At 38.0% G+C, this 23,395-nt stretch overlaps 1 protein-coding gene across 1 annotated transcript in view; it reads left to right on the forward strand.

Annotated features, from left to right (window-relative positions):
- The window catches only part of HECW2 (HECT, C2 and WW domain containing E3 ubiquitin protein ligase 2), a 389,957-nt gene that overhangs the window by 140,402 nt on the left and 226,160 nt on the right, over window positions 1–23,395 (forward strand). Inside the window, exon 2 of the mRNA XM_033230785.1 lies at window positions 11,467–11,793. Coding sequence (XP_033086676.1) covers window positions 11,502–11,793 — 292 coding nt within the window. The 5' untranslated portion in view covers window positions 11,467–11,501. The remainder of the gene's footprint in view (window positions 1–11,466; window positions 11,794–23,395) is intronic.

Below are 23,395 nucleotides of genomic sequence, written 5' to 3' on the forward strand. Positions count from 1 at the left end.
TTTCTAGTCTTACAACTGTAAGTTCCTTCAGAATGGAGTTTGTTGCATTTGTTTGTTCTAGTGCAAGAACAGTACCTCATACTTAATAGGCATTGGATAACTATTATTTGTATGAAAAACCAGGTAGGTTTGACACTCTTGTTTGTGACTTATCTATGCCTTTTCGTCCTAATGTGGTTCTTCCTTCTTGTTTGATTCCATCCCTTCTTGCTTTTTTCTGCTTTGATGCACCTTTGGTTGATTTCTGTAGTAATGGTAAGCATCAGTTGGTAACCCCAGACTTTGAAATTTAACCTGTGTGTTTGCAACATCCGCTTACAACCATTGCATTCTGCCAGTGAAATCACTTCAATTAAAGATCTTACTGTGGTGCCAAAGAGTTTGTAAAATTAATGATAATTGATTAAGTAAGTGAAACATTGTTCCAGGTGCTCTACCAAGAAAACCATGTGGGTCCAGCTGCCAACTTAGAGGTGATGTCTGTCTGTCATTTCTTACTCCTCATGAAGCCTACATTCTAGGGGAAGGAGATGCAATAAACAGGTGAATAAGTCATACTATATATTACAGTATGAAAAGTGCTGCAGGAGAAAAATAAAGCAGGAAAAGAGAGTAGGTAGTGTTGGAGGAGTTGAACACTAGGGTGGTCAGGGAAGGTCCCTCTAGAGGCTGCCATTTGGTAAAACCATGAAAGAAGTAACAAAGTGAGCCGTGTGCATATTGAAGAGAAGAGCAGAGGGAATAGCATATACAAAGGCCCTGTGGTAGAGAGTGGCTGGAACATTCTAGGAGCAGCAGTGGGACTGGAGTGGTATGAACATGGAAGGTAGTAGCAAAAGATGAGGTCAGAGAGGACTAGCAGCTGGATCATGTGGGACTTTCTAGACTGCTGTAAAGGTTTTGGCTTTTTCTCTGTGTGAGATAGGGGTTATTGGAGGATTTTTGGTAGAGAACAAAATAATCTAACATTTGAACAGGGTCATTCTGGCTGTCATATTGAGAACATACAAAAAGAAATCCAGAATGGAAGAGGGGAAGGAGGCTATTCATTCAGAGGAGAGATGACCGTGGCTTGGATAGAGTGAAGGTAGTAAAAGCTAACTCCTATCTATCTTTATTTTTTAGTTGTACTGTATGGCCTAGAATGCACGCCATATTTTTTAGTTGTACTCTAGTATGGCCTAAAATGCACGCCACATTTCATGGCCCCTTCATATCTTTCAAGGTCCGGCTCAAATTTTCTCATGAGACTTTTCTTTACTTCAGCCCCTGCTGATCATGCCCCATAATGAGCTTTCTTACTGCCTTTTGCACTTACACATTGCAGCACAGAAGGCAGTTGCTTTGCTTCTTTGTTGACACTTGGATAGACTATGACTTCATGTATGTTTACTGAAAAAGAAGTTGGAATTATTAAAAGGTAGTGAAAACATATGAAGTTTTGGCTTTCATTTTCCTAATCTGGCATGACATTTAAAAATGATTCTTGAAATGAAGTTTTGTTCTTCTTAATTGACTAACATTTTAAAAGTATAGGTTAATGTAAAAAACTGATACCTCTGCCAATAAATATTGTTTCAGTGGGGGCTCATCACAGTCTATCCTGTATTGAGATAAATGAGTAAGAGATGTTGCCCTCGTTTTTCCCTTATTTGCCACTCTATATTCTTCTCTCCTTACATATTTAAGGGTCTGTGATATTGGCACTGGTGTTTTGTTAGTGTATTTTTTTCTTTTATTTTTGTCCAGCATTCATTTTTATTCATCTAGTAGCAGCAAACGTTCTTTTTCACTAATTTAATTCTTGCTGAGGCATCACTTCTCCCCAACTGCCTTCAGTTTTGGTAGAATTGCCCATTCAGATGCCATCTCCTCTTCTCTGTAGGTCCATAGGATCCTGTCTCCGACCAGTCAGTTCTGAGCAACATCACGGAGAAAGGATGGATGTTTAGGTGGATTGATCCTGGTGGCTACTGTTACCCAAGAGCATCTTTGGTTCATTATTTTTCCTTTATTTTGATTCTGTGGGCTACCTAGTATCTTTCTAGTAAATTTCCTTTCTGTTTTGGTTTATCAGAGGGGGCTTCTGTTCCTTGGAACTAAGGAGCCCTCGAAGATAACCATTTATTGTAATAAATAAATAATAAATAAATAGTAGGAACCATCCTTTCATATCAGAGTTCTATTTTAATTAACATTATTATTTATCTTATTTGTAGAAAAATTCAAAAATTGAATATCAAGAGGTAAAAACAATTGTAATCCCACTATCTATAACTTGAAAAAGTTATAATTTTTCTATGTGTGTTATTAACACAATTTAATTATATTGTATATGTAACAGTATTTGATAATACTTAACCTTATAGCATGAACAAATTCCCATGTCAAATCTTAAAAATATGTTTTTAACGGCTTCATAATAGTCTATAAGGTAGACATGCCATAATGTAAATACTTCTCCATTGTTGGACATTTGTTTTGTTTTTAATTTGTTCTCTATTTTGAATAATGTTGTGATGGTCATCTTTTTATAACTCTTTGCCGGCATCTCTGCTTCTTTCCTTAGGGCAGAGCCCTGGAAATGAATCACTGGGCCTAAGGGTGTGAGCATACGTAAAGTTCCAGAAAGCTTTGTGAAACTATCCTCTCAGCAACATATGAGTGTTGTATCTCACTACAGTTTCACTTGAGTACTATTGTTTTTCAAAGTTGATATTTTAGTGGACAACAATTGTATCTCCTTTTTAAAAGTGTGTTTTGATATATACTTGATTCAATTTTTTTGTGAAATATCTACTCATACCTTCAAAGAAGGTTTTCATTAAATAATTGAATTAAAAATCCCACTGAGTTTAAATAACTAAAAAGAGTTAAATATTAATGATTTTCTCTTTTTAATCTAATTGCATATTTAATGATTTAAAGCAAAACCAACATCCTGAAAGCATTCTTGAACTCAGTCTTTAAAAATAACAATTTTTTGGAACTTAAAATTATTTCTATTTGTGTACATTCCTTTTCCAAATTTACATTTGGGCAATTTTTATGTTGTGGATTATAACATATTCTTTAGTAAAATTTTGGGGAAAACAGGCTTTTCCTAAAGGGCAGCAGGCTGGAGGATAAATTGCATTTTCTAATACTTTTTCACCTGGAAAGAGGAAGTGATGTGCAGCTCCAGTTACCCCAGGTTCTCTGTTAAGTTCTCATTTCCTAGCAGGTTGTGTAGAAGGACATTTTCTGGTTTTCCTAATCATTTTATTAGCATACTCTTGGTGAGTAAGCTAAGCATCAAGTGATGATTGTCTGTGATAAACACTGAGTTTATCTGAATGCTCATTTATAGTGAATGACTGTAAAGGCTCTCTCTTGCTACACACCGGGGAAATCCAGTGGGGAGGGAGCTTTGGTGGAAGATTTGGTGATGTCTTTGTTCATCTCAGATGCCAACTGGCCTTTCCGGGGATGGGTTACTGCTTTATTTTCCTATAGTTCTCACATCTCTACTTACTGTAGGCTAGTTATATATTGACTATAAATATAGTTTTTCACCCTTTGTTTTCCTCCTTTAAATAGTAAAAAAAAAATTAAAAATCACTTGGAGTTTGAAGCATAGTATAGTTGAACGGGTGTGTGTGTGTTGTATGTTGTGTCTTGGAATTTGAAGGGTTAAACAAGTTTGTCTTTTATTATTATTGGTTTTATTTATCAGTGCTAACTCTAGGAAGTTAGATCCTAGGATGCATTTCTTAAATTCTGACAATGTTTCTCAGTACCTGCCCTTCAGGTGAGGTTTAGTAAATTGACATTCACCTCCAGATTCTTTAGCAAAACTATTTTAAATAAAAAACACTTGCTTAATGTATTTGTCATCTGCTACTGTCTATATCTTCTGAACAAAATTTGCTGGTTTTGGAATTGAAGTTGTATGCTATGGCATTTGGTGATTTGCTTAGTAATTAAATCTCTTGACCTCTTGAAGAAAAATGATTTTGTTTTCAGTTGTTTGAAACAGATGTCTTTTATCTAGGAGAGCAACAGAGTACAGACCTAATCCTATTTAGAAGGAGGGTTTTTAAATTTTTTAAGGAGTGCTCCATCATGTTAAATTGTGCCCACTGGGAATGGGACATACAGCTGCAGCACAGACTCACCCTGGGAAGGATGGGTTATCTAAGGAGCTTTGAAGGACCAGCTTTCTACTTAAGCCGTATAGTGAATATTAACCTGTTTCCCTTGCCGTCGGCTTTATTTTCTAAAGCTTTTCAAAAGAATGTGGATAATTTTCTGAAGAAAATGTGTCTTTCTTATTGCAGAAGGCAATAAGAAATGTGAAATCAAGAAGCAAATTGAGAGTTCTTAGGTTTCAGTATTAGAAAATGTGCAGCAGCTGTTCTCTGTTATTGTGTAACACTGATTTTCCCATATGAGAATATTGCATAAGGTAGTTAAAACTCAAATTTTAGGTATAAAGTTTAGAGTGCTTTGATTTTTTCATTTTTATGTGACTTTGCAAATTAATTTTTGCACAGTACTTATTTACAATCAAAACATGAACTCTAAAAACTATATTACATTTCCTATAAGGGAAAAATTAAGGTTTCCAAAGCAATTAGATAATAGTCCCTTGTTGTAATCTAAGTAAAATCATTGATTTATTTCCTTTCCAGTTGTCCTAAGTTATGTAAAGTAAAACATCTGAATGAGGTTTTTAAATCCTGAAATAAGACTTTTAGAGATACATTGGTATAGTCAATTTAATTAATACTAAGGCTATTATTGAGCAGAGACTTGCATTTGAGTATTTGTTTTATCCCCGGCCTCATAATAACGGACAATTTGGACCCACCCTCATAAAGGTTATATTTACTTGGATATATTGCATTTACTTCCATCTCACCTGAAATGATTTTGATTTTCTCAGCCCTGTCAATGTTTCTGGGATTCTGTTAGCACTTAGATTGAAAATCCAGAATTTAGTCCTAATTTCACCCTCACTTTTATCCCCTATATTCAATCTGTCATCATGTCTATGGCTTCTTCCTTTGAAACATTCGTGATTGATATTTCCTTTTCATGTCACTAAAATCCATCTTCTGCAAACAGCGCTGGGTTTCGTGACTAATCAGCTTCTCACTGGTTTCCCCACCTCTGTTTTCTTCCTGTTATCATCAGCCTGTTATAATCTGCATAAACTCTCAGATTATGTTTCCTCAGACTTCCCTCTCCTATTTTCGCCTCTCTTCTCAAGACTCTGGAATGGCTCCCCACTCACTACTCTTGGTTAGGTTCCAACAGGACTACTTCAAGTTCTATGGCCAAGTTTCTTAAATTCTTGTCTCCTCTTTCTTACATCTTACACTGTCCAGTCGCTGGCTTGTGGGTGGTGGGCTCTGCAGTTCTTTTCTAAGGGAGTTGTTTGGAAGTTGTCATTACTTTTTAATATAGAAACAGTTCTATAAAAGCTACGGTTGAGTTCTTAAGCTATAACTCAAGGCCTGTATAACTTAATGTGGCTGATTTCTGAGCCCTGGAAGCCAGGAGCCATGTGGAATAGGTGGAGGCAGGGGAAGAATGGATGTTTTCTTCTTCTTTTGTAAGTACAGGGTCATCCAGACTAGGCAGAACTTCTAGTGGTTTTTAATATGAAAGATTGGTCTTCAGCATTTGTTTTCTGTTCACTGCCTTCCAAATCCTGGTGTTCCTCTCCCCAGGTTCTTAGGAATAAGCAGTTACCCTAGACTAAATAATGCATTAATTAATTCAGTAGTTATAATGTTTGCCTACTAAAATAACCATGGCTACTTTTTATTGAACACTTTCACCCACAGTATTTCAATCCTTACAACAACCTTGCATGGTACACTAAAATTACTTCCATTTAATAGATAAATAAATTGAAGCAGGGTGAAGTTTAAATATATATAGCTATTGATTTATGTACTGACTTACAAGTAACCTGTATATATTTGAAAATCACTTAGGAAAAGTTTGTATCATATATGAGAGTTTGTTAAAGGAATATGTAGAAAACCTCCATCCCTTCCCCACTTCATCTCCCCTGACACACAAGCACCTCTGGGACACTGTTCTGCTTTTGAAGACTATACAGCTTCAGGGTAGAAGAAAAGAAGCAAAAAGAGATATAAAGAGTTTCTGAGACTTGTCAACCTCCCCATCCTCAAGTCTGTCCCGAGAAAGCCCTCCACCCCCTGGGCTGGATGTCTTCATATAACAGGATTGAACAATGATTCCTATTAGAGATTTGGCTCAAAAAGCATCTTTGTGCTAAAGTGTAATAAAAAAAAACCCTTGGAAGGATTAAGGAATCCTCGGTTGTTAACACATAATTGTCAGCTAGTTCAATGACATCTTCCTCTTAGCTACCTTCAGGGCCTTTCTGATTGCATAGAGTTGAAAAGGAAGTGGGGGCACCTCCATGGTTTAGATCTGTACTGCCCAGTCCAGTATGTGGCTGTGGAGCACGTGAGCTGTGGTCAGTTTGAACTGAAATGTGCTTTAAGTGTAAAATTCACACTGGATTTAAAAGCCTTAGCATTTAAAAAAAATAAAAAAATTAGTAACTGTTTATATTAATGTTGAAACAATAAGTTTGGATATAGTGAGTTAAATAAAATGTTATTAAAATTTTCATCTGTTTTCTTTTATGTTTTTAAAATGTGATTACTAGAAAATTTTAAATTACACCCATGGGTTGTGTTATATTTCAATTGGACAGTGCTGGTTTGGACTAATTCTCCATCTGTCCTACATCTTCCAGCTTTTGTTCAGCCTAGTAGCCATGCTCTGTACTATGTCTCCTCTCTTTCATTCTCTCCTCTTTACTGGCCCTTTTCTCTCAGTTTTTATTCATTCAGCAAATATTTCCTGTTTTCTTAGTTCCTATGCTGGTATTAGGAACATGCAGAATCTCTTCCATCCTAAAAACAAAACAAGGCCGGGCATGGTGGCTTACGCCTGTAATCCCAGCACTTTGGGAGGCCAAGGCGGGTGGATCACGAGGTCCGGAGATCGAAACCATCCTGGCTAACACGGTGAAACCCTGTCCTACTAAAAATATAAAAAATTAACCAGCCATAGTGGCGGGTGCCTGTAGTCCCAGCTACTTGGGAGGCTGACGCAGGAGAATGGCATGAACCCGGAAGGCAGAGTTTGCAGTGAGCCGAGATGCACCACTGCACTCCAGCCTGGGTGACGGAGCAAGACTCCATCTTAAAAAAACAAAACAAAACAAAACAAAAAACACAAAACAAAGCAAAACATGAAAGCAAACAAACCCAACTCTGTCTCAATCCATGTCGCCCTCCCCACATGCCTCCTTCTCTTCGCCATCTAGCCTTTTGAGAAAGAGCCTGGATTCTTTACTCCACTTTTACCACTCCATGCTAACTCTTTTGGCCACCAATTTTCCCCACTCCCCAGGCTTTCCCTGCAGCATTTGACACTGTCCTTGGAGTCTCTCCTTCCTTGACTTTGAAGTTCTCTCTCTCTCTTTCATTTTTCTCTCTCCTGCTTTAACTTTGTTTTTAAGCGTATGACTTGACTCATCAGCTCCTGTGACACTGGGTGGACCTAACCTCATGGAGCCTCAGTATCTTTTGTGTCACGTTGGGGCTTGCATTCGTCAGTGGGCACTGTGGTGACCCACCCCCTCCAAGGCTGGTGCTTTTTATTTTTTGAGACAGAGTCTCACTCTGTTGCCCAATCTGGAGTGCAGTGGTGCAATCTCGGCTCACTGCAAACCCTACCTCCCTGGTTCAAGCGATTCTCGTGCCTCAGCCTCCCAAGTAGCAGGGATTACAGGCATGTTCCACCGTGCCCAGCTAGTTTTTGTATTTTAGTAGAGACAGAGTTTTACCATGTTGGTCAGGCTGGTCTTGAACTCCTGACCTCAGGTGATCTGACTGCCTTAGCCTCCCAAAGTGTTGGGATTACAGGTGTGAGCCATTGCGCCTGGCCGGTGCGTGGTTTCTTTTGCAGAATTCTCATCATCTTCACCAGGTTCTGTGGAAACTACGTTTGTTTTTTTCTTCCCTCCCTCCCAGTACTCTCCCTTGGTAGTTTCTTTGTATCCATGCTTCCAATTAGAATGCTCTTCATGCATTCTTCCTTTTTTCTCTAATTCTTTAAGGCTCACCTCAGATATCACCTCTGCCACCAAGTGTTTTCTGTCATCTTCAGCCAAACTTTTGCCTCAGAAATCTTTCTTAGTTTCCTCATATGAAAACAGACATAATGATGTTATCTCTCGGAATTAATTCACAATATTCTGAGGCCTTACTCGAGATACTCGATGTGAAAGTGCTTTGGAAAAGGTTAAGCCCATTATAAATGTATTTTTATCACTTTCAGATGCCCTACAACATTCGTTGTCCCCACAACGTATTTGTTAAGACTAATTATACATGTATATAAAGTGCCATTGATACCTTGAATTATCTCATATATGAATATTTGCTCTTGTTCCCCAGAATTCCAAGTTCCCGCGGGGGAAGGGCTATGTTAGGAAAAGAAAAGAAAGAAATTGAAAAAAAAAACCTTACTCTTGTTACTATTTAGCATACACTGCAGCTTTATGGTAGACATGTATAAGCTAGCAGATTCACACATTTCTAACTCTTTTTGCTCTTTCACTGAAAACAAATATATTATGTATTATGTATTCAGTTTTTGGCCCTCAGTTGCGTGTCTTTTCTTGTTAGAATGCAGGCTTTTTTGAACTAGGGACTTTGACTTTTGCTCTGTTGTATCCTTAATGCTTTTCACTTAGGATGAGCACAGTAATTTGTTGCATGAACGAATGAACCCACTACTGGTGATGAAGTTGAATTTCAACTTTTATCTCTGGCTTGAGGACCAGGGAGTGGCTCTTGTCAGTGTTATGGGGCCAAAGCTTGGGCTCTGAGATATCTGAGGTCCTTACTGCCTACAAGGTTCTTTTGTTTCTGTTAGGGGCTATGTTTTGAAATACTGAAGATGCTGATTAAGTAGAAGGGGTGATGGGAATTATGGGAGTATTAAAACCAGTTCTTGATATAATTAAAATAGAATGTAGTCACATAATGGTATTAATAGCTAAACTTAAAGCTCTTGCTATATGCCAGACAGTGTTTGAAATGTTTTATCTGTACTGATTTATTTAGTTCTCTCTAAAATCCTGTGAGGCAGATGTTATTATGTTCTTCCTGGATAGGTGGGAAAACAGAGGGACAAAGAGTTAAAATAAATTGTCTAAGATCATAGAGTAATAGAAAGTAAACATAGAGCCGAAATCCAGAAGTTGGGCTTCAGAGCTTTTTCTCTTAGCTGCTATGCTAACCTATCTCTCTGCTTAAATACAGATAATTTAAAAACAGTAATGTGGGTGTACATACATGTTATTTCATCTTTTTCTAGAGCGGAATGATTGTCAGTAGTTCTTCTGTTGTGGTTTTAAGCCATAAGGGTTGTGACCTATTTCTTTCTTTCAGGGAAGTAGTTTAGACAGCCTATATTTTTTATTCAACTACAATGTGTTAGGAGTTAATTATTTATAGTTCTTGCTGAAGCTGATGTGCTGCTTGACTCACTGAGTTTATAAAGAAATAATGGCCTGTTGAAAGTCAGTAAAATGAAATTTCATGAAACTATCAGATTAGAAGTTGACCTGTATTTTAAGCTTCATAGATTGGAGATTTTCTAATAATTATGGATTCTTTTATGGTATCAGGGTTACCATAGACCACATACAGAAAATAAGTGCCGTCTTTATGAAGAGAGATAGAGGATTTAAAATCATTGAACTGAGTAAATCAACTTATCTGTTCATTTTTATTTGTGTCCTTTTCACAAAGGATATCTTATCCAAGTTATTTTCATTCAAGAGATAGTGCTCAAAGTATGAGATCCACTTTATGGCAGAAACTACTTGAATAAATACATTTGCAAGTGCTATAAACCTAGCACAGAAGCATGTCCCCTTCACCCAAAGTGTCTGTGAACTGAGTGGGAGGGTGGGAGAAATTAGGGAACCCAATCTTCCCGTGTCCTCCTCTCAGACTCAGTAGCCAAGGTTGTTAGCTGTCACGTAAATATTGCACCCAAGCTTACTTTGTTTGTTTTTTAAATGAAAACTCATGCTGACTTCCCAAGACCCAACAGGGTTTACCTTGAAATGAAACATGGCATAATGAAGATGGTGGCAGGTACTAAGAGTGCGGAGTAAATGTTAAATCCATAAATGCACAAGTGGATTATGTAGTTCTGAAAGGGATGGTGCAGAAGAAAATCAGATCAATTCTATGTAAAGCTAGTGAGATCCGAGTGAGGTAATGTAAACCCATGGCAAACAGGTAAGGCGCTGGTAGATAGAACCTTAGTTGTACTGCGTTAAAGTACAGGAGGTACTGGAGTCTCTGTGTGTGTCTGGAAGTATTTTAGAACTAGACTCAGTGAGCCAAAAAGGGGCTGTCTAAGTTCCAACAGGGAAGGCCTTGTTCCTTTGGATGGAGGCCAAGTGGGAGCCAAAGGAAATAGCTTATCATGATCCAGATGGCCCAAATAATGTGGACCAGCCAGAAAGTCAGGATGGCAAGGGGCAGGCTCAGGAAAGGGACTGGAGATACAAGTTATGCCAAGAAGTATCTAGGAGGAAGATGCTCACTCTTCCTGCATCTCTTCATTTAACAAATATTTATCAACATGTACTATGTAGCAGGCACTGCTGTAGACACTGGGGATAAAGTAGCCAACAAAACAGATGAAAATCCCTGTCTTTGTGAAACTTACATTCCATCAAGTGAAGTAGACAATAACCAAATAAATAAGTAAATTGTATGGTACATTAGATCACAAAACTTGCTATAGAGAAAAATAAAGCAAGAAAAGAGGGATGGGGAATGCTGGGGTGCTGCGGTTTTAAATGCGATGACCACTATATTTAAGGGAAGAGGTGACATTTGAGCAAGCTCCTGAAAAGATTTCAGTGAGTTACATTCTTATGCTAAGGAAACTGAGCAAGTGAACTTGTGCTCAGTGGTATACTTCAACTGTATTTAGCATGTGTCTTGCTGTTTTAAAATTTCATTGCAGCAGCAAATAAATATGTGTGTGGAATGGAAAAGGAGAAGAGGGTGCCATGTTTGAACATGGGGTGTTTGGGAAAGGATAGACCTAAAAGGGATGGCGGGGAGATCCTCTCCTCCTTGATTGCTAGGAGAAAGCTATGCCAAGTGAAATCGAGGGTCACAGGCATGTGACAGCCTTTGCCATCATGTGACTTGACTCTATAGAAGCTGTTTTTGACATCATCAGTTGACAGTAGAATAATAGGTTTTATTTTGACAGCAGAAGATTACATGGTCAGGCTTTAATAAACACTCTTTAAGGCTTTATGTCTGGAAAGCTTAAATCTAATTCTTTGTGTCGTAGCACTAATGTTTTATGTTTATCTGTCTCCTGCAGCTTTGTAGGCAGCCAATCCTAGAGAGGCAGACGGGATGGCTAGTTCAGCCCGGGAGCACCTACTTTTCGTGCGGCGTCGAAATCCCCAGATGCGGTACACGCTGAGCCCAGAGAACCTCCAGAGCCTCGCCGCCCAGAGCTCCATGCCAGAGAACATGACCCTGCAGCGGGCCAACAGCGACACCGACCTGGTGACTTCTGAGAGCCGCTCCAGCTTAACTGCCAGCATGTACGAGTACACGCTAGGGCAAGCCCAGAACCTCATTATCTTCTGGGACATTAAAGAGGAGGTGGACCCCAGTGATTGGATTGGACTTTATCATATAGGTGAGTCAAATGGAATGGACTTGCATGTGACTCAGAGCATACAAGTTTCTAGTCTGACATTTTTACCATTCTGTATTTTCTCCTGGAAAAAATTCAGACGCATGTATACACACAGCAGATTCTGGGAATTTTTTTTCTTCTTTGGGAGGAGGGGATTCAACAGTACCTTTGCTTATATTATGAAGTTTGTGGTTACGTCTCTACCTAATGAAATGTCAGAACCTTTAGAACCTGTAGGTGTTACAGTATTTTCTATTAGGTCGATGCAGAAGTAATTGCACCAACAAAACTTCCCATTTCTCTTGGTCAGCAGTCCCATTTTAGAAAGAGATATCTATTAGCATTTACTAACATTTTTAAACTGATGAAAGAGATGTCTAGATTTAGATGACATATTTTAAAAGCGCTGTATTTTCTAAAATTTGAGTTAAAGTTTCTAAAGTTTTGTTAAGAACTACTTGTAGCCTAAGATGTCTTTTTATTTTTAAATTTCATGACTCTATCCTAGATCAGTTAGGGGAAGGAAGTGTCATGTTTTCCTGACAAATGACTTATAAATAATTGCTATTTGTTTTAGTAAAAGCAGTCCAGCTCTGTTTAGCTAATTTACGCTTATTGTTCTTAGTGAACTTACATTTGCAGAGTGAGCGATGAATGAGACATCCAAAAAGTACAAAGTCTGCCACATTGGAAAGCAAAAATCTAACCTACCAACTAAACAGAAAGAAAATTGAAATCCAACCCAATAATAAAATCTAACATTCTCCAAAGTTGGAGAACTTTTTCCTTGAATGAAGAAAATTGTCTCCAAAATTTAGCATCAGATATTAGGAAGCCATTGTTGCTTTCAATGTAAGTTGTAAGCCAAGCATCCCCCACCACCCTGCTGCCCTTTTTTTTTTTTTTTTTTTTTAATGAATAAATCAGAGGAAAAAGAAGACCCATCTGTTTATGGCAGTGCTTCTTAGCCAGGGAAGATTTTGCCCCCTAGAGGACATTCAGCAAGATTTGGAGACATTTTTGGTTGTCACAACTGGGTAGGGGGATATGAGGCCAGGATGCTGTGAAACATCCAGCAAGGTCCAGGACAGCCTCCTCCACAAAGAGTGATGTAGCCCCAGATGCCAATAGTACCACTGTTGAGAGGCCTTGTTTGAGGCAAAACAACACTCTTGCTGAAATTTTGTTAGAATGTTAAACCCACTGAAATTTATTTTTCTCTGGGATAAAGAATTTTGTATTGACTGAAATAAAAACATTTGGTTTGTATTCACTTATATAACTCTTAATGGTTAATTATGCTGGAAAACAAAAAATCCAAAATGTTCAAAACTTTAATGAATTATTATCTCTCTTTTTTTTTTCTTATGGTAACCAAAAAAGGGGAAAAGTCTTCACAGCATTTTCCCTAAGTGTGTTTAAAAATATAATCAAATTGAGGAAGATATACAATTTAAAAATTACATTTGTATTATTATGTTCACAAAAAATCTTACAGTTTTGATGGGACTTTAGAAGTAACCCTTTTGATTTGAATGTAATTTTACTCTTGCACTTCATATAACTTCTCTTTAGACTTTCTCATTTTTTCCCATTTTAGATTTTATTTTGTAATCTTAATAGAAGACTTAATATAAGACTACAAATACGAATACCAAAATGTGTTTTTAAAAATCCTTGGCCGGGCGCGGTGGCTCAAGCCTGTAATTCCAGCACTTTGGGAGGCTGAGACGGGCGGATCACGAGGTCAGGAGATCGAGACCATCCTGGCTAATACGGTGAAACCCCGTCTCTACTAAAAAATACAAACTAGCAGGCGATGAGGCGGGCGCCTGTAGTCCCAGCTACTGGGGAGGCTGAGACAGGAGAATGGCGTGAACCCGGGAGGCGGAGCTTGCAGTGAGCTGAGAGCCGGCCACTGCACTCCAGCCTGGGCGGCAGAGCAAGACTCCGTCTCAAAAAAAAAAAAAAAAAAAAAAAAAAAAAATCCTTTTATAATATTTATCTGGGAAATAATCAATTTTACTTTCTCATATAAGGTGATTTATTTTGTGTATGAATAACTTAATCTTTAAAATGCTAGAATCACTTAAAAAATTGATTCCCATACACACACTTGCTATATTTCCCTGTTTAAATGTAATCAGGAAGGAACTAAGGAATTCCATCCACAGTGAATCTTATCTCCAAGTGACCAAAACCACAACATCTTGATGTTGTTATATTTTACTTTCTAGAGGAAAAAGTATAGGTCAGAGTCCTAAGTCTGGAATTAATCCAAGGCTATCACTAGGAAAGCAGAATTAGGAAATAAATCCCTTTGGAAAAGTGGTAACTCTTTATCAGTTTATTTCAAGAAGCTTCTGTGTCTTTCTCATGTAAGTTATCATTGTGTCTTTGTTCTCCTGTATGTTACATGTCTTTTTTCCCCTCCTTTGGCTGCTTTCAAGATTTTTCTCTTTATCTTGGTTTCCAGCAGTTTGTCTATGCTATACCTAGATGTGATTTTCTTTTTATTTATTTCAGTTGATATTCTCCAAGCTTCTTAAGTTAATGTTTTTGATGAAATTGGGACAAATGTTGGCCATTATTTCTTCAAATTGTTTTTCTATTTTTATTTTTTTCTTCTTTTTCTGAGATGCCAGTTATGCATATGTTAAAATCATTTCATGTTGTTCTGCAAGGCCCCGAGGCGCTGGTTCATTTTCCTTTGACATCTTTTCTCTTTGATATTCAAATTTGATAATTTCTATTTCTCTATCTTCAAGTTCACTAACTTTGCCCTTTTTTTTGTCTTCATTCTGTTGTCAATCCCACCCAATGGATTTTTAAACTTTGAGTTATTTAACTTTTCATTTCTAGAATATGCGTTTCTCTTTTTCTACTTTCCATTTCTTAATATGAGATTTCTTGTGTGTTAACTCATTCAGATCATATTTTTGTTCAGTTCTTCAAACTGAATTGAATATGGCTACTTTAAAGTTTCTGTCTTCTAATTTCAACATCTAGGCCATCTCAGGATGAGTTCCTATTGACTAGTTTTTTTTCATTGACCATGGTTCTTATGTTTTGGTTTCTTTGCATAGCTAGCACTTTTTGATTTTACACTGGATATTGAGAATTCTATGTGGTAGAAATTCTGAGTTCTGTGGAATAACTGTTTTTTTTTTTTTTTCTAATAGGCAGATTTATGTCTTTGAACTTGTGTAGGTTTGATTTTTTTTTTTTTTTTTTTTTTTGAGGCGGAGTCTCGCTCTGTCGCCCGGACTGGAGTGCAGTGGCCAGATCTCAGCTCACTGCAAGCTCCGCCTCCCGGGTTCACGCCATTCTCCTGCCTCAGCCTCCCGAGTAGCTGGGACTACAGGCGCCCGCCACCTCGCCCGGCTAGTTTTTGTATTTTTAGTAGAGACGGGGTTTCACCGTGTTAGCCAGGATGGTCGTAGGTTTGATTTTTTACACTTTGTTAGACTGGATCTGCGGAAAGGCCGGTGTATTTTTCTACTATTTCTAACTTGGTGGAATTCATCCTCCGAGTTTGGTCTCCCCTATGGATTTTGTTAGGTCTTGCTTTTGGGCTGTGGTGAAATAAGTGTATGGTAGGTCTTATTCTAGTACACTGTGCTTATTCCTAAGCAGCAGCATTTCTGATGTCTTAGCTGGATGCCTGAAGTGCTAGCCAGGTCTTTTCACTCTGGCTGAGCTGTAGCTCCAATGTTCACCAGCACTGCTTAACCTCTGGTCACTCTGTTGTCCTCTCAGCCCTGTAAGCTGTTCTCTATAAAGCCTTGGTCATTTCTTTCTGAGTATGTGCAGCCCAGACCTTGGCCAAAGATTTGTAGGGGATCCCCTTTGTGGACTTCTGGCCCTCATCCTTCTAGAGCTCTTTTGTTTCCAGGACCCTGGCCTGGAGATTCTAGTACTGCAGTTGACCCAGACTCTGATCTCTGTATCCAAGCTCAGCAGAACTACTATGGACTCTAGCTTCTTACTATGGACTCTACACTCAGGAAATTGTCCACCGTCTGAGATCTGGGTGATCATAGTGTCACCTTGTAAGTTTCTCTTTTCTCTGAGATTATAGTCTAATACCATCTGTTTTCCAATGCCTGAAAACCACTTCTACTTCTAATTTTATAGTTACGTACATTGGGAAGGCTAGTCTGGTGCTAATTACTTCGTTAAGGTCTGAAGCTGAAGTTCCTGTATAATTTGATTTAGGATGGGAGATAAGAGGTCTCAGTTTTCCCCTCTAGCCTTTTCCAAAGAATGATGAATAAAATTGATAGCTTACATCTATGTTGTCACTTCTTACTGTATTTTCTAATAGATTTCTATCCCAGCAGGAAAGAGGGGTGAGGACCTGGCATCCCAGACCCCACAAGGGTCCATTTTCTGCCCCCTTCTCTCTGTAATCAGAACCCTGATTGGGTCAGTGGGGTGAGCAGTAAGTCCTTAATCTCAGGGTAGGTAGGCCCTCCCCAGGCTCAGGAAAGGTCTAAACTTGTATGCTAATCCAACCATTGAGTCGTCTAGAAGTAGACATGTAACTCGGTTCTTGCCCATGAGATCTAATGGGAAAACTTTGGGGGAACTTTGCTTTCCAGTGAAAAATGAGAGTTTCATGAAGAATCTTTTAAACTTCCTCTTCTATTGTCCTTGGAACTCTAGTGAAAAGATACGATGTCTTGAGCTGTTGCATCCATGTAGCAATCATGAGGCATCAATCAAGAGAATAAAAAGCTATGGATGGCAGAGCAGAAAATAGATCTTGGACTGGCACTCTGAAGTTCATGTTATATGCGGAAAAAAATGTTCTTCTCTTTATTTAAGTCAGCAGCAGGCTTTCTTGTATCTGCAGTTGTTGCTAATAGAGCCACTAACACAGCTAGAAATATAAGAAAGGGAAAAGGGTAACAACTGCTTTTAAAGGCAAGATAAAGAGTGAGTGGGCTGCTTTGGTAGTTACTACTTCGTGGGGAGTGTTAAGGACTATTTTAATATCTGTGAAAGCCACCAGGTTGTTTTTAAAAGAAGTAACAAAAATTTTGATATAAAAATTCTGAACACAGTAATTCCAAGCCATGTGGAAATTTTCAGTGCTTTAATAGGACCAATAATGTGATGGGAATAATCTTTCAAATGAGTACTTAGTAACATGAAAATGTGCAAAACAATTTTTTGGATGCTATTAAATGAAAGTAGATAAAATGAAACATTTGGAGAGGAAGTGAAAGAAAAGAGGCAACACCATGCTAAATGGGAAAAGATTTTTGAGGTTCAGGTTAAGTCATAAATTTAATACTGTGTGGATACACAAGAACATGCATAATAAATTCTCTGCTGGGCTCTGTGAAATAGATGTACTGAGAATCCAGATTTCATAACAATAGCATATATGTCAGAAATAGCTTAAGATTTCTATACCTTTTGGTAGGAAGCAGCCTCTCCCCTTCAGTTGTGTCCTGAGAAGCTTGACTGTTTCCTAGCAACTTCTAGTTTTAGTTATGGAACAGAGAGATGGTCTCTATAGAAATAAGTCCCAAAGGAGAAGGAATTTAGTGGAACATCAAGCTGATGAGGTGTGGTTTGTTGGCACACTCTGCATTTTGATTGTGTTTCCCTTGGCTTACATTTTCTTCCCCTCTAGAAGTGTGAGTTTTGTTTTTGTTTGGCTCATTGTGCAGAATGTTTTGAACTGTACAACGCACTCCAGATGACTTGTAGCACTTCTTATCTGGAGGGAAAACATATGCATGTGAATCAGAAAAATAAATCTTTCTTTAGGCATTTTTAGGCAGTAAATAGGCCCTATTGGAAATACAAAGAAAAAAGTTGAAAATATCGAAGCATTATTTGAGGAGCCTTTGGTGTGAACACAGTTCTCAAAACATATGCTAATTATATTTCCTCCTTCCAGAAAGCCTCATATACATCCTGAGATTTCTAGAGATGATTTCAATGGAGCTATAGCCCCAAACCTCCAAATTACAACAATTCCTGCCTTGCAGATGGTTTGCGGAAATCACTAGGCTTATAATTTATTGTTGGTCTCCAAAATTAGAATTGATTCCTTACAAATTTAACAGCGCTCCTTATTGCCTCCTCCTAAGTGCACCAAATAAAAAGAACCAAATGCTTGTCTTATACAAAGACACTTAGGTCATGCAACACAAACAGCTTTCCATGAAGAATCAAATGGAAACAATTTAAAGAGGACGTAGATCATAGTAAATTTGTTTCAGGCTCACTGTCTAATTCCCCTTCACCTTTGGACCTATGCTTATTTTTTTGGCTGTTCAAAAGAAAAGCAAATACTCCAAAAGGCTTTGTTTGCCATTTCTCATTTGTAGGCAATTTCAGGTACTTAACAGAACTAGGGAAGTGCACATTAAGACAATTATTTATTTATTTATTTTGCATAATGAAAATATAAAAGTGTATACTGGCCGGGTGTGGTGGCTCAAGCTTGTAATCCTAGCACTTTGGGAGGCCGAGACGGGCGGATCGCGAGGTCAGGAGATCGAGACCATCCTGGCTAACACGGTGAAACCCCGTTTCTACTAAAAACTACAAAAAACTAGCCGGGCGAGGTGGCGGCGCCTGTAGTCCCAGCTACCTGGGAGGCTGAGGCAGGAGAATGGCGTGAACCCGGGAGGCGGAGCTTGCAGTGAGCTGAGATCCGGCCACTGCACTCCAGCCTGGGTGACAGAGCCAGACTCCGTCTCAAAAAAAAAAAAAAAAAAAAAAGTGTATACTATGCTATATACCAGTAGTTATTCTAAGTACTGGTCTGCAAACTGTTACTGATCTATGAACAGATAAGGTGCTCCTTTCTAGAATGTAAATCAATATCTGATTCCTTCAATGAGAAAATGTTGCTATGAAAAAAAAAATAATCTAAACTAAAGTTTCTTAATGTAAGTATTTCAGATTCTGGCTCAAGCTTCTTATATTGTCATGGACCAGTAACAAATAATTTACCAGCATTTCTTTGGACCACAATTTAAGTAGACCTCTCAGTGTCTATGGATTGATTATGTCTTCAAAAATGAATGGCAGAACAACTGTATTTTGACTGTCAGTCTTAAAAAAGTATCATGGTAATATATTTTGACATTTTTCGTATTTCTTCACATTTGGAGAATAAAATAAAGTAAGATTGCAATAGTGAACCAAGGCATTATGATCATGTATCTTAGAGCTTTAAGATCCCAAAGTTTAAGCTTATGTTTTGTAAATAAATAACTAAGGTCTAGAATGGTGATACCCTGCAACTTGGGGGAAGAATCAAGGCTGGAACTTCAGTGTCCTATGTCTCAAGTCTTCATTTTTCTTTCCTGTGTTTAGAGTTGTAGTCTGGTATTTCCCAATTGTTAATTACTTGCTCACCACCTTCTTGATTTTTTGGCAGTTTTAGATGATTGGCTACAGTGTTAATATTTTTCTTAAAACCTTCTAATTGACAAAGGACCAGAATAGACACTTCTCAAAAGAAGACAAGCAAATGAACGACAGGTATATGAAAAAAAAAATCAACTTCACTAATCGCCATTGAAATGCAAGTCAAAACCACAATGAGATGTCACCCCACACCTATTAGAATGGCTGTTACCAAAAAGACAAAAGATAACAAGTGTTGATGACATTTGGAGAGAAGGGAACCCTTACACACTGTTGGTGGGAATGTAAATTAGTATGGCCAGTATGGAAAACAGTACAGGAATAACTCAGAGATAGTGTGGTTTTGGTTCCAGATTCCTATAATAAAGTTAATAGCAAATTAAAGCAAGTCACCCAAAGTTTTTTGGTTTCTCAGTACATGTAAAGGTTGTGTGTACACTATACTGTAATCTAAATATTAAGTGTACAATAGCACTAGGTCTTAAAAAAACTGATGTATATTCCTTAATTTAAAAGTACTTTATCATTAAAAAATGCTAGTGATCATCTGAGCTTCAGTAAATTGTCATGTTTTTGCTGGTGCAGGGTCTTGCCTTCATGTTGATGGCTGCTGACTGATCAGGGTGGTGGTTGCTGAAGGTTGGGATAACTGCACAATGTCTTTAAATAAGACAGAGATGAAGTTTGCTACATTGACAGACTCTTCCTTTCACAAAAGATTTCTCTGTAGCATGAATGCTATTTGATAGCATTTTACCCACGGTAGAACTTTTTTTCAAAATTGCAATCAAACTTTTCAAACCCTGGTGCTACTTTCTCAACTCAGTTTATGGAGTATTCTGATTTTTGTTGTTGTTGTTGTCATTTCAACAGTGTTCACAGCTTCTATATCAGGAGTAGATTTTATCTCAGGTAACCACTTTCTTTACTCACCCATAAGAAGGAACTCCTTGTCTATTCAAGTTTTATCATAAGATTGGAGCAACTCAGTTACATCTTCAGGCACCACTTCTTTTTTTTTTTTTTTTTTTTTTTGAGACGGAGTCTTGCTTGCTGCCCAGGCTGGAGTGCAGTGGCCGGCTCTCAGCTCACTGCAAGCTCCGCCTCCCGGGTTCACGCCATTCTCCTGTCTCAGCCTCCCGAGTAGCTGGGACTACAGGCGCCCGCCTCGTCGCCCGGCTAGTTTTTTGTATTTTTTAGTAGAGACGGGGTTTCACCGTATTAGCCAGGATGGTCTCGATCTCCTGACCTCGTGATCTGCCCGTCTCGGCCTCCCAAAGTGCTGGGATTACAGGCTTGAGCCACCGCGCCCGGCCCAGGCACCACTTCTAATTCTAATTCTCTTGCTATTTCTACCACATTTACAGTGACTTCTGTCACTGAAGTCTTGAACCCTTCAAAGTCATCCATGAGGGTTGGAATCAACTTCTTCCAGACTCCTGTTAATGGTGATGTTTTAGTCTACCCCATGAATTGTGAATGGCTTCTAGAATGGTGAATCCCTTCCAGAAGGCTTTTAATTTACTTTGTCCAGATTCATCAGAGAAATTACTATCTATGGCAGCTATAGCCTTAAGAAATGTATTGCTTAAATAATAAGACTTGAAATTCAAAATTACTCCTTGGCCCATGGGCTACAGAAAGAGTGTTGTGTTAGCAGGCATGAAAAAAAAATTAATTTCCTTGTAAATCTTTATCAGACCTCTTAGGTGACTGTTTTTTTTTTTTTTTTCCCCCCCAAGCAGTAGGTCTCAATAGTGGCCTTAAAATATTCAGTAAAATATTCAGTAAAAATATTCAGTAAATCTAAATGACAGAAGTGCTGTCATTTAGGCTTTGTTGTTCCATTTCTAGAGTGCCAACAGAGTGGATTCAGTGTAATTTTTAAGGGCTCTAGGATTTCTGGAATGGTAAATGAGCATTGGCTTCAACTTAAAGTCACCAACTGTATGAGCCCCTAACAAGAGAGTCAGTCTGTTCTTTAAGCTTTACAGCCAGACATTGACATCTCCTCTAGCTATGAAAGTCCTAGATGGCACCTTCTTCCAATAGAAGGCTGTTTTGCCCACATTGAAAATCTGTTGTTTAGTGTAGCCACCTTAATCAATTATCTTATCTAGATCTTCTGGATAACTTACTGCAACTTCTACGTCAACACTTACTGTTTTACTTTGTACTTTTATGCTATAGAGATGGCTTCTTTCCTTAAACCTTACGAATCAACCTTTCCTAGCTTCCAGCTTTTCTTCTGCAGCTTCCTTACCTCTCTCAGCCTTCACAGAATTGAATAGGGTTAGGGTCTTGCTCTGGATTAGGCTTGATTTAAGGGAATGTTTTGACTACTTTGATCTTCTCTCCAGACCCCTATAATTTTCTCCATATCAATAATAAGGCTATTTCACTTTCTTATCATTCATATGCACTCTGGAATCACACTTTAAATGTCCTTCAAGAACATTTCCTTTGCTTTTACAACTTGGCTAACTGTTTGAAGCAAGAGGCCTAGCTTTGGGCCTGACTCAACTTTTGAGATACCTTCCTCACTGAGTTTAATCACTTTTAACTTTTGATTTAAAGTGAGAGATGTGTGACTCTTCCTTTCATTTAAACACTTAGAGGCCATTGTAGGGTTATTAATTGGCCTAATTTCAATATTGTTGTGTCTCAGGAGATAGGACGGCTGAAGAGAGGGAGAAAGAGGATTGCTGGGTCAGTGGAACAGTCAAAACGCACACAATATTCATTTTGATTAAGTTTACAGTCTTACATGGGCGCAGTTCATGGTGCCTCAGAACAATTACAATATTATCATCAAAGATCACTGATCAGTGATCATCACAACAGGCATAATAATAATGAAAAAGCTTGAAATATTGCAAGAAATACCAAAATGTGGCACAGAGATGTGAAGTGAGCATATGCTGTTGGAAAAAAATGGCACCAACTTGCTCATTGTGGGGTTGCCACACACTTTCTATTTGTAACAAAAACACATTGTGAAGTGCAATAAAGCAAAGCATCATAAAAAGAGTTTTCTATGTAGGCTCCTCAAAAAATTAAAAATATAAATACTATATGACCCAGCAATCCCACTTATGGGTATACATATCCAAAGGAAATGAAATCAGCATATACAGAAGAGATATCTGGATTCCCATGTTTATTGCAGCAGTATTTACAATAGCCAAGATATGCCTTCAACCTAAGTGTCCATCAGTGGATGAATGGATAAGAAAAATGTGAGATACACGCACACGCGCGCGCGCACACACACACACACAATGGAATACTTTGCATTCATTAAAAAAGAAGGAAGCCCTTTCATTTGTGACAACATAGATGAACCTAGAGGTATTCTGTGAAGTGAAGTAACTCATTTGATTAAAACAAAACAAACTGTCTACCCTGACAATGTTCTAAGCAATAGTGTTAGAGAAAGGTTTGCATTGTTAGGTATATTTCTTTCTGACATGCATTAACTGTTAAGGAATAACTTTTGTCAATGAACTACCCAGGACCGTCACAGCAGCACACTTTGAGAAGCTCTGACGTTATCAGTTGTTGAGATCTCAGGTGCTACAGTTAGACACATTAGTAAATTCAATGAATGACTAGCTGAATGACCATGGGCAGATTATTTAACTTTTTAAACTTCAATTTCTCCATCTTTAAAAAAATGACTTAAGAAACCACCGACATGAGAATTAAGTGAGGTATTGCATATAAAATGCTCGGCAAGGTGCTTGGGCAGATTGTAAGGTTATGATTATTATAAACTATCATTAATATTTTGGTAATTATTAATAATAATAAAATCATTTTACTGGTAGCCTGAAGCTACAGCACAAACTTAACCACTGAATGAATTCCCAAGAAGGGATTTCCAGTTTAAAGTGACACAATGGGCCACTTCTACTTAAGGAAAACAAAATTCATTTATTTGAAGCAGAACTCTAGAAATTATGTAAGCACTTAAAATGTGAATGCTAAATAATACAGTATTTTAATTTGAGTATTATGTAGGTTCCAAATCAACAAGCTTTACAAGGCGATGGGAAATCTGCAATTTAATTTGAAATTCAATCAAATGGAACAAAGAATTAATGTATTAGGTATTTCATCTTCAGAATAGCTATCAGATACAGTTAAGAGTGGCTGATCCTAAGTTCTTTTGATTTTTTATCATGATTTCTGCCAAAGA

The sequence above is a fragment of the Trachypithecus francoisi genome, unplaced genomic scaffold (assembly GCF_009764315.1).
Source record: "Trachypithecus francoisi isolate TF-2019V2 unplaced genomic scaffold, Tfra_2.0 Lachesis_group13, whole genome shotgun sequence".
In the NCBI taxonomy this organism is placed as follows: Eukaryota; Metazoa; Chordata; class Mammalia; order Primates; family Cercopithecidae; genus Trachypithecus; species Trachypithecus francoisi.